At 33.8% G+C, this 17,180-nt stretch overlaps 2 protein-coding genes across 3 annotated transcripts in view; one reads left to right on the top strand and one right to left on the bottom strand.

Moving 5' to 3' along the window:
- LOC115450106 (F-box only protein 32) overlaps positions 1–17,180 on the top strand; it is a 62,566-nt gene that overhangs the window by 24,630 nt on the left and 20,756 nt on the right. The gene's annotated exons all lie outside the window — the stretch shown is intronic.
- LOC115450107 (fatty acyl-CoA reductase wat) lies at positions 4,912–11,513 on the bottom strand. Its single transcript, XM_030178081.2, has 11 exons — positions 11,319–11,513; positions 10,311–10,482; positions 9,728–9,818; positions 9,066–9,188; positions 8,763–8,887; positions 8,300–8,458; positions 7,727–7,836; positions 7,366–7,433; positions 6,979–7,172; positions 6,145–6,343; positions 4,912–5,766 (listed from the first exon to the last, which is right to left on the bottom strand). The coding sequence occupies exons 2-10, from the start codon at positions 10,478–10,480 to the stop codon at positions 6,331–6,333; spliced, it is 1,053 nt and encodes a 350-aa protein (XP_030033941.1). The 5' UTR covers positions 10,481–10,482; positions 11,319–11,513; the 3' UTR covers positions 4,912–5,766; positions 6,145–6,330.

The raw sequence follows: 17,180 nt of genomic DNA, 5'->3' as shown, positions 1-17,180 counted from the left end.
CGCTATACCCAATAGGAGCGGAGCAGTAATGGCTTATCTCAGGAACTACCGGTTCGAACTGAAAAATTCTTTTTGTGTTGGATAGCCCTCTGTTCGTGGAGTACTATAGGCTATATATCATCACGCTATACCCAATAGGAGCGGAGCAGTAATGGGTAATCTCAGGAATTAGCGGTCCAAACTGAAAAAATCTTTTTGCGCTGGATAGCCCTTTATTTGTGGAGTGCTATAGGCTATATATCATCACGCTATATCCAATAGGAGCGGAGCAGTAATGGCTAATCTCAGGAACTACCGGTACAAACTGAAAAATTCTTTTTGCGTCGGATAGCCCTTTGTTCGTGGAGTGCTATAGGCTATATATCATCACGCTATGGCCAATAGGAGCGGAGCTGTAATGGCTAATCTCAGGAACTACCGGTTTGAACTGAAAAAATTGTTTTGTGTTGGATAGCCCTTTATTTGTGGAGCGCTATAGGCTATATATCATCACGCTATGACCAATAAGAGCGGAGCAACAATGAGACATGTTGCAAAAACGGGGGAAAATTATTAGTTTTCAGAGCTTCCATTGCGTGCGCTGCGTAAATGGTTAAAGTTATGCAACAATGATGTATGACGGGATTGTTCCTCTTAAAAAGTTCTAAAAAATATATTATAAAACAAAGTCCCCCGCTGCATCTGTCTGCCTAAACGTGTTAAACTCAAAAACTACCCAACGTATTAAGATGAAATTTGGTATGCAGACAGTTTGAGACCCTGGGAAGAACATAGGCTCCCGGGAAACTTATACTAAACTATTATAACGGAAAACTTTAGCCTGAAAAACTTTATAACGCGGGCGGAGCCGCGGGCAAAAGCTAATTTAGAGAATAATCTTAGAAACTACTGATTCGTATTGAAAAAACATATTAGTGTTCGATAGGTCATTTATCGAGGAAGACTATAGGCTATATAATATCACGCTATGACCAATAGGAGCGGAGCATCAATGAAAGATATTGCAAAAACAGAAAAAAATATTCCTTCTCTAAAAAATAATGTTTTCTATTACACGAATTAAAACTGTTTTCGAGAGATAGCACCATTTGCTACATTGCACTGATCGTCACGAACTTTGCGTGCGCGCCGATCTGGGAATATGTAACACCATCGTAATGTGGACCTTATGGATACGACGAACGTGCATTGCTCGTTCTATTTTTGAATTTAGTGCTGCCAGTATTCCATTTATGATTATGTTTGGTGTTTACGAAATTATTAATGTTTTGTAATTGTCTAAGACAGTAGCGTAATCATAGACATAATTATAATGTAGTTTAAAAAATAATTGTTCTTAAACTACCACATTAAACTCGAGATATCTGTGCGAGTACTCGCGATTTACTTTCGTTTTCTTTCGCTGGAACTATTATACTTATGTAGTCACATTTTTTTGGCACTAAGTTAGTTAGACAGGCAAAGGCCGGCGTATACAAACCACCGGACTTTTGGGTGAGCGTTTTACGCGATAGCAACCTTTGGAAATACAGTCACATAAAAATCTCAAACTATATCGTATTCTTTATCATTCAGTTATTTCGAAAAAATCTTTTAGAAGCAAAATATTGACAAAATACGGTTAGGATATAAAAAACTTTTATATAAACATTATTTGTCACGAAATAGTTGTTGGTTATATTAGTTAAATTAATAAATATCGTGACTAACAATAAACATGGAATGTGAATAGTTAAAGAAAGGAATTACCATTTTCAATATTTCAAGAGGTACTAAAACTCTGTGATCATCTTCAAATACGACTATTGTGCTCACGATCATTCAGCGGTTCAGTCTTGTATGCAATATTGATAGCACAAGGGATTACATTCTCTTTGCGAGGTCGTGGTTCTGTATTGTTTCTTAACATAATATTTATGTATCCTTTGTCTGCCGAAAGTTTAAAGTGGAATTACAAATGAGGGTTTGAGTTACTATGAAATATTAATTAACTAGCGTTCGCTCGCGTTTCTGACCGCTTGAAAAGTTTTTCGGTGATAAAAATCTTGCTTTATATTTTCTCTTTCTCTAACAAATTGGAAAGTCGATGTAATAATTTATACGTAATGCGCGTATATTGACCAACCTACCAATTTTTCTTATAGATAAATGGAAGATCAAATATTTAAACTAGCTACATATAATAATAAGGTAAAGCTACAGGTCCTATACTCCTTAGACTCGGCTATGTAGCCACAGCTTTATAGTTTAAACAGTGAACATACCATAAAGCTATCAACACTCAATTAAAAATTTAAAAAAAAATCCATTCAAAACTCGAACGTTCGAACACGTTGAAACAAAGCGCCATTTTTAAATACTGTTGCCAATTGCTCCCGACCTCGGTGAGAAAAAAGCGAGTCCCGTTGTCTATGATCGCTGCCCATGACCGTGCAGTGACACACGACAGCCGGATAACTGCAAGTTCAACGTTTATTATTATTGATTTAACCTTGGATATGTTATGTTAGTATTGCATTCACATTTCCTTTCTAGATGTTTGTCTATGCCTATTTGTTTTGTTAAGGACGTATCTTAGACACAAACAAAACTTAGTCGAGATCATAGACATTATAGTTATAGACCGGACATCAAGACCAAATGTGTGCTCCAAAAGTTATTCTGAGTTATTACCCATTGGTAATTAGTCGTTGTTTTATCAGATATGTCCGTCTGACAAGATGCAACAGCGTCCCTAGGTAATAATATAAATATAACATATTGACAGAAAATATTGTAATATGCGCATTAAAAACGTGAGTCACAATATGGCAAAAATATGATGTATTTTACATTGATGTTTTGCTATTTTACGGTAGATGGAGTAACCATCGCATAAGCGCAGAATTTTTGTATGTCAATCTTCTCAATGTCCACTCTATAATATAATCTTAGATCTCTTTGGTCGAAATACAAAAATTTTAATCGTTTACACCATCCCCCTTATTCATAGACGTTTTTTTATCTAAGGGGTAACTCTCCATACAACATACTTTTTGGAGAAAAAGTAACGAATATAATATAGTGTCTAAAGACCTGTGCAGCTTTCTATTAGTGATATCATTTACAAAACCCTAATACTCCCACATGTTATTACCTACAGCTACAATCAAAATAAACTTTAACTTGCTATAACATTAAAGTATTGATTCCAATGATTTGCAATAAAGTGAATTCACGGGCACACCGAAGTCTTTGTGAAGTGCCGCTCCCAAAGTGAGTTGTTAGCGATTCAGGGTATCGACCTGATCTTCAACTTGATTGTAGTTCTGCAGCATGCAAAGTTCAACTTTGCTGCTTTGGACGAGCCACCTTTGTTTTGATTGTACAATCGGGTTATAAAAAGGTTTTGTTAGCTTGCACGTCAGTTACAAATTTCAAGGCCATCCTGTTACATTATACCCGAAGAGTTGATTAAAATTGCATTTAATTATTATCTTCACTTGCTAACCATAAAATAATCTAAACAATTTAAAATAGTCTTCTTTAATATGTAATAATACTTATCAACTGCCTCGGTGGCGTAGTTGTATTGCATGACCGGTACAATAGTGCTCTGAGGTCCTGGGTTCGGCCAAGTGATATTTGGGTTTTTCTGCTCAGTATTAGCCCGGAGTCTGGAATTTGTGCCCGATATGGCGATAGGCTCGCCCCCTATCACATCATGGGACGGAACATACTTGGCGAAAAATGGGTGCCCTAGTTGCGCCTCTACATACCCCTTCGGGGATAAATGCGTGATGTTATGTATGTAATACTTATTGCTTACCGCCAGGTACCCCTGCAACCGAATAAAAACCAAATTAAAATCAATAAGCATCAATTTTCACTGTATAAAACTTTAATACAAGCAAATCTCCAATAGGTACGCTCTTTCAATACCCTCTCTCATAAAGTTTGTTCATTTAGAACTTTTAACGAAGTTTTCGAATCTTGCTAACTTGATCAATTTGGCGACATTTATTATTCGTATAGCAAACACTCAGAGCAAAACCATTTAAGATGTCGTTGTACATTAAACTTTGATTGCATTAAGTTATCGATAGTTGTGTCCTATATCATTTACTTGTCTATATGAATAAATGCAAACAAACGTCATGGAACGTAGTATGCCTCAGATCGCACTATGTGTAAGTGAGCTCGTGTAATTACTCGCTGTGAAACTTAAATGTGTGCGTGTTTAAGGATACCCGCTTTAGATTATTTAACTATGTTTCTTTACATTTTTGCAGGAAATAAAATAATCTATATATATAAAAGAAAGTGGTGTTAGTTACACTATTTATAACTCAAGAACAGATGAACCGATTTGACTGAAAATTGGTGGAGAGGTAGCTTAGAACCAGGAGACGGACATAGGATACTTTTTACTATTATATAAAGTTGAAAAGTTTGTTTGTTTATTTGAACGCGCTAATCTCAGGAACTATAGGTTCGAATACAAAACATATTTTTGTGTTGGAAAGCTCATTTATCGGCGTGGCTATAGGGTATATATCATCCCGCTATGACCATTAGGAGTCTTGAGGGTTTCCGATGCGTACGCAGAGTAAACGGTTAAAGTTATGAAATAAATATGTATGACGGAATTGTTCCTCTTAACAAGTTCTAAAAAATATAATTTATAAAACAAAGTCCCCCGCCGCATCTGTCTGCCTGTCTGAATACGTGAAACTCAAAAACTACCCAACGGATTTAGATGAAATTTGGTATGGATATAGTTTGAGATCTTGGGAAGAGCATAGGCTTCTTTCTATTCCGGTAAAATATAAAGCGTGATTATTATAACGGAAAACTTTATCCCGAAAAACTATATCACGCGGGCGTGGCCGCGGGCAAAAGCTAGTAGGTAAATAAAACAATGATCATATATCAATTCTTACCCGTTTATTGTAAGGTTCGAAGTAACAAGCAAGTCTAGTAAATATGATGGATATTTTGTGGATTGTTTTCTACGACATGGCGCTTTACTTGACAAATGTGTAAATAGTTGTCGGATTCAAAGTTTATGTAGCAACGCAATATTACAACAAAAAAGTTGAACACAATAATACGTACGGCGCGTACACTTGCATATACGTAGGTTGTTATAGACTCCTTACCCTAATCAAAACAAGACAATTAACTGCTCTAAACAAAAATAAAAAAACAATCATTTTTTTTTTCATTCTCTGTATCATGTACTATAGTTTATATCTTAAACAGATTTTTAAAAGAGCAACAACAGAGTTTCTTGCCCATTCTTCTCTGGTGAGAACTGCTTTACGAACAGGTGGTAGAGTTAATATTGACGGAATCTAAATAAACTATAACATTTTACAGGTTCAAATAAATTATTTAATTTTAACACTAAGCGTTTATTGTAGAATATAAGAACAAAATTAACATAATAATTACTTGAAGCGATTGTAAAATGAATAAAGGACATATAAGTATAAAAACAAGATCGCGTAATGGGCAACTTTTAAATTTTTTTGCTTTTTAATCGCGTATTTGTCAATTAATGTTGGTTCTTTTACAATAAATTTCTTCACCCCCAAAGCCCATAAGAACATCATTTGATCCCAGTATACAGTAGAGATATCCATGTTGAAAATCTTTTTGTCAGTTGGCGACATCTTCTGATGAAGTTCGACAACATTCTTGTCGTTGAAGCTCCAGCCGATACTCAAATAATAGTCATATTCGAAGGCCACTTCGTCATATTTTTTATACAAATTCACGAATCTGGAAAATAATGAACATAAATAAATAAAAATAAAATAATGAACGCAAAACACTGTGGAATCTAAATGGTCTTAAAAGTTTCCTTAAGCAATTCAGTATCTCTTGTTTCTGTCGAATATTACATGCTGTCCTGATAATCCACCTTATTTGCTTTCTCTCCTCTGTCTACATGATAGATTATAATTATAGTTGAAAATGTACACCAATTCCTCAACGGCACTACATTTTTTTTGCATGTGTTCATCCTTAATATTAAACATTAACTTAGATTTTGGTCGCTATACGACTGAGTTTATATACTGAACCTGTTCATATAAGGTTCAAAATATTTTATTCTTATAAAGATCTTATAAGTTTTCATCTATATCAAATACTTACGAGGTGATACCTTCAGGCCTGGAGATGTTAAACACATTCATAATAAAATCCACTATAATTGCAGGTATGTAATGCACGAACCAAGTAAGGATGCGGTAAAATAATTTATTTTGAATGACATGCGTGTCCCAATAGCATACGCCTTTTCGTGATGCATAATTCTTCATATCTTCGTGTCGTAGATTATTAATCACTGTCCCTGAAATACACACAATCGCCGATTCCAATAAATTGACCCAATCGCTATCTACGCTTTAATTGTAAAATTAAATCAATCAAAATAATTCATTTGTAGGCTATGTCAAACTAACGTTCAGTCCACAATTAATAATTCCAGCTCCGCCCTATCTTTCTGTTTGATTAATATCGTTGCGGGATAAATACAAATTCGTGTTCCCTGAGACTCGCCGAGCTTCACCGCTCGGTGTCATAAAATGCATGCCACTGCTGCTCCTGGCTTACAGGAGCTGTAGTGGTAGGTGTGTTGATGGGAAAGTCTAACGTTCAGTCTATTTTCGCTAGGGATCTAATAGAAACAGTTGAGATCGTTTTTACTTTATAGGAATGAGCCTGATTATGACATCTACAACTCTTATAACTCGTCAGTCACATTACAAACAAACAAAAGCATGGCAACGCACACGCCTCAAAATGATTTTAAGCATTTAGTGTCCACAGGAAAAATAATTAAAGTCTATGCAAATCCTCGTAGAATTTGAGGAAAGATATTTTAGGCTAACCTGGCTAAAGATAAAATTATTTTTTCGGCCAATAATATAACAATACTAATCTGGTATTCCTGATCTCAGTAATAAGCGAATTGTAAAATCTCACAACTGAACGCCACTCTTGCTACTGCTCACAGTGAAAATTTTAACATCTTTGTCTCCTGCTTTCCTCCTCTCCACGCAGTCCCAAGCACCTGCTAGAATACAGTTGTTCGCATAATCTCCCGGCACGAGACATAAAAGTTTGTCTTCTCTTCCATAAAAGAGCCGCACGATGCCAAGACCAGATCTTATTATACTCTGTGAAAAATATATATACCATATTTTATTCGCACACTGGACAATATTCCAGTTTACACTTTCTTTTATTTTCTTGTTTATCCTGGCACGGTAGAGTAGAGTAAGTGTTTATATTTAGCACAATGATTTACTTAAACTTCTAACGCAGTGTGGGTATTTTGATTTGTCGCTAAAAATGACTATGATCACTTACACCGCTAGGTCCATACGCACTGCTCATGTCAACCCATCCTGGTGCTGGCTCGTTGTATGTGCCAATAACTGAAAAATGTACATTAAAAATGACAAAATATAATTTGTGAATCTATTTGAAAATGTATGCTCTATCCGCAGCAGCTGGATGTTGCAAATATCCATAAATGTAGTGAACAATAGGATCAGTTCCTGTTCGATTTAGTATATATAGGCATGTGTAATTTTTATAAGCAAAGAAATATAATCTGGAATCCTTTTCTTAAACAATATCAAGCTATGAAAAAAATAGTGAACCATTATATAGTCACCAGGGGTTGCTTTATCTGTTCCTGCAGGTTATAAAGTAAAAGCATAAGTACCAATGGGCGGCCTAACGATGCAAATGGGTATCTCATCCGCCATACTCCTGACGAGCTCTTCAGCGACTGCTTTTGTAAAGGTGTACGTGTTGGGCCAACTCTTTGTCAATCTGAAATAAATAATTACCGGTACTTAACCTCATAAAGAATGATTTAGTTTCTGACAAAACTGTATAATTTTTTTTTTGTTTCTTGACTATGTTGCATGGCAATGGCGTCTTTTTGTTGCTCGGGGAAATACGGCGACCTTAGGTAAAACAATCGGAACTCTCATTCGCTTCTCGTTGCTAAGTAACTTGTTTCTGATTTCTAACTTTGCTCCCTGCTCGTTTGTCATCGTGGGCAATGGGAAAAATCCCTAAAGGTATCGTGGGAGTACATTTTCTATAGAGGAAAACGTGAAGAAGGTGAAAGCATTACGCTTGCCCATGAACAGGAGTAACGCCATCGAAGATATAAATTACGAAGCTCTGAAGTGTGCAGAACATTCGGGGAGTTGGGACATTATATTATGTTGTCAGCAGTCTCATAATACAGACAAGTCATTAGTCTGCTTATTTTTGTAATAATTACCCTGATACTATAGCTCCCAAGCGGGTTTTGTCCACATTTTCAACCAGTTCTATCAGTGTGGCGGGAGGTATTGGACACGGTTGGAATTTTTCGTCTAACTGAACACCAATCTTGTCCGTTGTCGCTTGGCAATACGCTGTGGAGACATATTCGAAGACCCTGGAATTGTAATGTTCAGTAATAAAAGTTGTTGTTAGAAATAAAGTTAATACTTAATACCAAGCTTGTGTCCACGTCGCGCTACATTTGCATCGTCATCGCGTTAATCTGTTCTATTTAGTCGTTGCTTATGTCTGCGTATTAATCATTATTGTTTAAAAACTACAAAGTGATATAAAAAAAGGAGTGAAATAATTAGCTTCTGCTCGCAAGTCCTTACACGTAAAGTATTTTCAAATGTCAACTGCGTGGCTTTGTCACTTTTGAATGAATTAAATAATAGCGCTATATTATATTGTATTACCTGAGTTTAGAACATTGTTTTGCCAAGTGCAGGATTTCTCTAGTGCCACGAATGTTGATCAAAGTTGCCGCTGGGAGCGGTATATCGACGTTCGTTGTGGCTGCCAGGTGGAATATTGTATCTACCTGTATTTAAAATAATAAATCACGATAATACCATACCACCACACAAATCCGTACTCTTCATAATTATTTAATTAAGACATTTGACTATTATTTATATAATTTCGTTTTAGTGCCTTCCTATCTTCGTGATATTAGTTATTGTAAAGCACACATCTAGTCTAGGAAGAAATAAACTTACCTCTTCAGTTAGAGTCCCCCAGTCGGAATCACTAATCCCTAGACGAATTTCTGAAATATCACCTTCCACGGATACTATTTTATCTCCAAAATTAGGCTGTGTCTCTCGAAGGTAGTCGAATCCCTAAAAAAAAACAAACAATGGTTTCGAGTTACCTAATAGCGGCAAAATAGCCAACTCATCACCAAAATTGCTTTAATTAAAAAAAAAAATTATATATTCGTGTATCACGTATACCTCGACAATATGTATTTTTTTCTATAATATTGTCTAGTTTCTGGATTATGAGAAATTCTGAAGACTAGAGAAAGAGGTAACTATGTAAGCTATGGGGCCGTTCAAGTATTACGTAACGCAATTTGGAAGGGAGAGGAGGTCATGTAAAACGTTACGATGCGTTACAGGCGCGGAAGGGGGGTTCGAGCAACGCGTTATGTAACATTGGATTTTTTATTTTACAACAATAACAAAGGTATTTTAGCGATATTCCGGTACTTTGCGAAAAAAAATAATAATTTTAGAGTTATATAACCTTTACGATGGAAAACGTTACGATGCGTTACATAGGGGGTGGGGGTTTCAAAAATCTTCAAAAATTGTGTAACATAATACTTGAACGGCCCCTATCGGCAAGAGTAAAACAGTCTAAAAGTTATACTTACCGGATCTTTTTTGATATCGTTCAATCTATCTCGAATTGTCTTTCCTTCCTTCGGACGAATTAAAATGTAGATTTTCCTAACATTACAAGCCCTGGAACAAAGCTCTAAAGTTATCAAGAAAACAAAAATATTGATTTAGGCCGGTTTTTATGTTCAATTCTTTTACTATATTTGGAGGTTCTTTTAAATTAAAAACATGATTCATAGAAAATGCTGACAGAAGGTAAAGTTAAGAAGTCTAAATTCTAAAAGAACTAAAACTAAATCAATTTACTCCAAATTCTATCCTTCGGCAAAAAGCCAATCTCAACTACCTTTAATAACATAGGAAAGGATAATGAATGATTATTCAGGCAACGGCTTGGCTGTGCCTTTGGCATTGCTTTAGTCCATGGGCGACGTATACTGCTTACCATCAAGCGGACCGCTTGCTCTTTTCCCTACTAAGGCAATAAAAAAAAATACCAACTCGAACTAGCATGTGAAATTACATTAATAATCAAAAGCTCTTCTTTTACACATACAAATTTAAACGTCTTTACCGAGCAGTCAGATACGTCTAATTTTGACAAATTTGGATTACCTTAGAAGCTTTTCGACAAGCAATTTTCCCATAAACCCACTGACTCCAGTGATAAAAATAACAGAGTCTTGGTAGAACTTCTGTATTTCCGAGTCTCCTTTAGAGATTGCATCATTGATATCCTTCAGGCGGCATTCAGCCTCTTTCAGTGATCTTGCGACAACATCCATCGCTGCAATATGAGGAACAAGCTATCAGGAATATAACACCACCTTATGCAAATGAATAACGATACGATTAACCGCCATTTTCAATAATCGATTCCAATTGCTTTTATCTATCTCAAAAATGGACCAATCAGAGCAAAGATTTTTTTGACATGCTTACATATGAATTACTTTGATTGGTTCGTTTTCAAAATTGGAATAAAGATTAAGATTATTAATTGAAAATGGCTGTAAGTCGTTCCCATGGTGGTATACGGCACGTTTGCCCTCTACCAACACCACCGGGTTTCTGCGCGACATTGTCCTGCGCTCGTCACGCGTCAAATGTCAAATCTCATAAGCCCAATAAATACACTGGCTACGGTGTCCTTTAAACCAGAACATAACAGTGACTTTACAATGCTGCTTGGCGTCAGAAATAGACATTGCCGGGTTAACTAACCTAGTCTCTTGAATACCAGAGACCTACCAGTAAAATATTGATCCTGAAAGTAGTCCGTCTCTTACAAACATCTTCACAGATTTTTTTAAGTATTTTAAAGATGTAGCTTTAAAGAAACTAATGTGTTAATTGTATGAATTATTTAGATTTTGTCTTAATTTCAAGATAGATGCCCAATTAATTACAATAAAAGGAAATAAATAGAAATGCATGCTTGCGATGACGCAATATTATTAAAACCTGTGCAAGTGCTGTTCCGTGATTTTTTTATTCCGAAAAGATTTTCACGTAGTCGGAACTGTTAGCAAAAACATTACTTTATATTATAAGATTTACAATATAATATTACGAAGTCACATGCGTAACTCGCTATATAAATGTATAAAAAAGCGTACTTACTTAGTACCTATTTTTCTTTGTTAATTTTCGAAGCTAATAAAATTAGTTCAAACGTCACCTATCACCTTCAATCACTGCTAAACAAGTAAGAAGGTCACGGAAAACCTCAGTTATATACTTGCTTATTGAACATAAATACATAATTAATAAATTATCATAGTATTTTGTTTTAACCTATTAGTAATTATATATCGGGAAGTCTGTTTGTATGTTTCTGAATCTTAAACCGCTGAATAGTTTTGAATGCACTTTTGCACACTAAACTATGTTGTGGACTTACTTATCTAAGCCTTAGAAAAAGGCACAGCGGGGTTTATTTCGAAATTCAAGAACAGACTCACGCGGGCGGAGACGTAAAAATGCTAGTTGTAAATATAATGAGGAAGTAATGTATTCAGTGTTGGTCGTATTTAAATTAGGGTCACAAATTTGGTTTGCGACCAGGTCTATTAGGCGACCACTGCCTAAATAGAATTTCTCGATATAAAACAAATAGTACTTTTAATATAATTTGATTACATTTTATACTAACCGCTTAGCCATATTAAAAAGACTTAATTTACGTGTTGACTGAAATGAAGTAAAAAAAAAAATATCAAGGTGCACGGCGATCAAATATAAGATTATATTATTTATAAAGTGTAGTTATTTTAATTTTACTTATCTTGTTTAATATTTTTAAGTAAAATTTTGTATTATACTATAACGTGGTGGTCGGCTACTGGAATGCATATTTTGTTAATTCGTGAGAAAGCCACCATGTGATCGCATTCTGACTTCAAAATCTTATTTTCTTTTGCTCATTATGTTCTTATTTCGTATATGGTTATACAATTTAGTATTTAGAGTGCCTTAAAGATACAATCTAATTAACAACAACACACTTTCTTGATATAACTTTGTTTTATTAATCACTAATTCACTCATGAAAAGTAATCGTTAATATATATTTTTTTTTACTTTATAAGTTCAAATTTCCCACATTTATAAATGAAAGTGAGATGTTTTATATTTTATTTCAAAACTAGACTATATTAACGACTACCTATTTTATATGGACGCCATCTATTTTACCTCTAAAAATATATATATTTTGACTCAATTGAAATCATCAACTCTACTAAGTGGCCGCTTACCGGCGCAACCACCCTACTTGTATTTGCGTACTTAATTGAAATATAAATACGTTTCATAATAAAAACATTAGCGATCGTATTAATTAGTGCGTTCCTAAATATTCTTTTTTATTCATACATGGCAATGTTACTACACTGCACCTCTTGGTACAATCAGCAAAGTTCGCGGTCGACCACCCTAAGGGTCAAAATAACTTGGCAAATTTGTTTTACTACGTTTGGGAGGCGGGGTTTGGGATCGATTGCATAGATCGATATCAGTCGTAGGCCTACTGGCTACCTGCAATGACGTTACGTAACACTACCGAACCGCTGCTGAGTGTATAATAGAAAATGAAATTAAAATTGATGCGCGCACGTCTATGCTATGACGATAATTCCTATACTTGTAAGATGCATATCGTCGGCGCGGCGTAAAGAACGTAATAACAAAAGTTTTAAAGTTTGGAGACAATCGCGATTTACAGTGTTTTTATTGTTAAATTTTTTGGCATTATTTTTTAATAAATAAGAAACGACATTATGTTAATTATTTTATATCATATTATGTGCCTGATTACCTTCTTTTTAACTTTTAACAAACCAAACTTTATGTTGTATTCAAAAAATAATCATTTTAAAGCAATTTCCGCCATATTTGTCACAACTATATTTTGTTAGTAAATTATGATTAGCTACTTTTTTAAGCCGTTTTTTTAGTTTTCGGTCTCTTTAAACCCTTACCCCCTTATTCATAAACGTTTTTTATCTAAGGACGGAGTAAAGCTGTGATAACAAGCCTGTTTCTCAGTGCCCAACGGCACTGAGAAATAGACATAGGGCCGTTGTGATTGGCTAATATTGTTGTATTTCAATATTAGCCAATCACAACGGCCTATCTACACACTGCGAACTGCCATGCCGTCAGCACTGCGAAACAGACTTGTTATCACAGCCTCACTCGGCCGTTAGATAAAAAACGTCTATGAATAAGGGAGATAGTCTATAATTAATTTATTAAATAAATTCAATGGCTGCATAATATTATGATTGAATTTTGAATCGTAAAAATTTAAACTGTTCAGTTTATTCAATTCGTTCAATAATACATATTATAATAATAAATCATAGTTAATAGATTTCATTATTTGAATTGTTATTTTTTTTAATTTCAAAAACTTAGACGATAACATTTTATTCCAATCTCTGTATTTACAAATATGTATTAACATTAAAGTTAAAATAATTGACCTAAAATTATTAGCTTCTTGGAGATATTGTTTTTTTTTTATTTACTCTTAATGAACTTTTTATCTTAAATATGAATAGTTTTTGAGTTAATAACGAAATACCTTTTTCATCCTAATTTGAACTATTTAACACCTTGTTGAAGTAGTTAATTTGACTATTTATCGATATGCAGCGATTATTATTTATTGAATTTGAGGCGAGTTTAAAGATTTTATGTGTAGGCGGTAATATGCTTTTATTAGAGTAATATTGAAAGGCCAACATATTTATTGCTGCAGATGTTGTTTGAAAAGAATAAATATATCACATAAAAATGGTTTGTTAAAGAGCGCATTTTTATCAATGTTTGTATTGACACCGGTCTTACGTGGACGCATTTATCGTTAAACTGAGTCGATTGTTATGCTATTGAATTTATAGGCATTTAAAGATTATAAGTGTAGGCGTTGATTTGAATTCTTATTACAGTAATATTTGCAAGGCTAACATTTTATTGCTGCACATGTCCAGTTTGTAAATTTTAGTTACTTTCTTTAGCCAATTATTTAGTTTTCGCTGAGTTAAAACCCAAAGTCTATAATCAACTTACAGTTATTGATTTTTTTTATGCTTTTTGATGATTTTATTTAGTTTTTATTGGAGATGTCCGTTTTTTGTATGGTCGCTGGTTTATGTTTCGAATAAATTCCAACCAACCTCAAACTTATTGAATAATAATGTGCCAAAAATTAGTAACTTGGAGTCATTACAATAATAATTTTAGACCCTTCATTGATAAGAAAAATAAGAAAGAAAAGTCATGGCTGAGTAATTCATACAAATAATTTCACGATTCGTCAAAAGATATAACTACCTGTTTTTTTTACATAAGTAAGTGTTATTATTATCATTTGCGGATATAAAGGGAAAAATTTAAAAAATAAGAAAATTTGAAAAAAATGTTATTCGCAGTAATTATTTTCAGAGATAACTAAACAAGATTTTTGATTACTTAACTTTTTTCGGGATGCCTTCCAAATGTAATAACGTTTATATTTGCAGAGTTCATTTTAAGTGTAATATTTAAAGTAAATATTTTTTTTTAAATCTCACAATCAAATCTTTCAAATAAAATTATTTATTTCAATAGGCTCGTTTTGTGAAACAGTGGATGAGGCTCACGCACATATCGCTACGATATATAATTATCAAAAGTTTAAATCGAATATAGTAGATAATATATTTGCAACACCAACAAATAATGAGATACACATGTAAAATGAAATTTCGTAGAAAGTCCATGTAAATAAAACACATTTTTGTTACTTCAGTGATATGATTTAATTGTATTCATTACAAGTTTGATACGCTCAGCAGGCAGGTTGAGTAGAGTGTGTGCTCTGGATCGGTTAGCGATGGAGCTCTCATCCGTATCCTAGTGTATCCATCGAGGACAGTGGTATTCTGTAATACAATTAATTTATATATTAATTACTAAAATCTATTATTCTAATAATATTTTAACGTAATGACTACAGTGCCAAAATAATAAAATTTATATGGGAGCAGAACGCCAGTGCGGCCGACACAAAATACGTGGGTCAAGTACGAAATAATCCAAATTAAGTAAAAAAATCAGCCCCTGTTTTCCATAATTTCACACATTTTATTGAGATAAAAATCCCAAATTTGCATTAAATCGGATTGTAATTCTACTTTAATTCAGTGCTACATATTATGTAGTTGTAAAAGAAACAATAATAACAGAAACCTCTGGGTTAAACTGGGTGGAACTTAAACGTCTATAAGCGGATCTTACAAACGCGCCGACATAGTTAATTACTCTAGTAAGAAATCGTAATACCACTACTTAAAATCTTTAAACTCGTCTAAATTCAATAAACAATGGACGCCGCTTTCCGATAAAGGCGTCGACGTGGAACCGGGGTTAACAAAACATAAAAATGTCGTCCTCTAACAAAGACCCTTTTATGTGAAATCTTTACACATTTTATACTGCACATGTGCAGCAATAAAAATGTTGGCTATGCAATATTACTGTAATAAAACAAATTATCACCTATCCAAATTATTTATATCGTCTATATTTTTGGCATTAAATAAAATTATTAATAAAGGAGATAGAATTTCGGGCGTCGTGACTTCTTTAAATTGGAAATTTCCTCCTTATTTCTTAAATATTAATATTTTTTAAGTTATCGAAGAACCTCTTTATCCTCTTAATAACAATTGTATTTTTAAGTGCCAATGAACACTAAAGATTATTTTTCTAGACGTCATGTTATCCAAATCGAATGAGCTATCACTCATATTTTTGGATCTTTATAATACATAAATTGACACCTTTTTGAGCTTATTGACTGGACTAAAAGGCTTACCGGCCTGTCTTAATATATTCCCAACATTAAATTAGAGTTTACTATTAAAAGTCGACGGTAAAAGTTACGCTTAATGCTACTGCTGTTTCAATATCGAAAAATCTGAATTTTTAACTGAGATCAAGAAAAGATAGGTAACACCTATAACTATAGTGAGTATACCCGTCGAAGTAGTTTATTTTTGCATTGAGTACTTTTTAGTTTTCCAATTATAATTCTTTTCAATATTTTGACATTTGATTATACGTAAAGCAACTTAAATAACATACTACATAGATTACTACAAGTATGATTAATAGCACTATGTTAATTTTTTGGCAAAAAACACACCAATGACAGTAATCATATTTGACCCTACGATAGATAGGATAACTTAAGGATTAATATAAAATATAATAAGTAGCATATTGAAGTCTGTTTTACACAATTAAAGGAATAAGTATTCATCAAAACTCAATAATATTATAATTATATTTAAAAGAGCTTAAAAGGTGGTCTATGTTGGCTTTAAATATAATTAATTATGATGACCAATAATTAAAAAGCCATAAACCGCGATTTTCTCAAAACACATGACGGGTCGGCGACTAAGTAATTAAGAGTCCAGTAAACGAACATAAGTCTACGTAGTGGCAAGATATCGGTGTCCGTAAACGAAAAAATAATTGTGAACAAAATACTACTGGTACTCAATAGTTGCGTGCGCGTCGTCAATCAGTAAAATACAACTAAAGTAAACAATAATAGTTATCTGCTGTTCCTTTCGCACATCTCCAAAACTGTCGTAATTGGTGAAATATGAGACAGGGGCGTGTCTAAATATCTCGGGACATTAGACCGGTCAAGCAAAATGTGTTTGGAAGTGTACTAGCACGAACTTGTCCGATTGTACCTAAGTGGAGTGGGGTCGAATAAAATGTCGGCTGACATTAGATGAGATTGTATTTTGTATTTAATTAAATCGCCAACTTATTTTTGCCCAGCTCTGAATGCATTCTGTATTGAGGAGATAATTTGATACATATTGGATATATTATAGAGACCACATTTAAATTCAATATACTAACCTATTAAGCAATGTAGTAGGCTAATGCATTTGTAATTAGGTAAACACATAC

Source organism: Manduca sexta, chromosome 15 (genome assembly GCF_014839805.1).
Source record: "Manduca sexta isolate Smith_Timp_Sample1 chromosome 15, JHU_Msex_v1.0, whole genome shotgun sequence".
In the NCBI taxonomy this organism is placed as follows: Eukaryota; Metazoa; Arthropoda; class Insecta; order Lepidoptera; family Sphingidae; genus Manduca; species Manduca sexta.
This window is presented reverse-complemented; position numbering and strand designations above follow the sequence as displayed.

Excerpts from the sequence above, each read along its gene's own strand:
- LOC115450107 (XM_030178081.2), bottom strand. The coding sequence starts at position 10,480 with ATGGATGTTGTCGCAAGATCACTGAAAGAGGCTGAATGCCGCCTGAAG. Across the intron at positions 8,888-9,065 it reads GGGGGACTCTAACTGAAGAG|GTAGATACAATATTCCACCT; the intron begins GTAAGTTTATTT and ends TTTTAAATACAG. Across the intron at positions 7,173-7,365 it reads GTGCGTATGGACCTAGCGGT|AGTATAATAAGATCTGGTCT; the intron begins GTAAGTGATCAT and ends TATTTTTCACAG.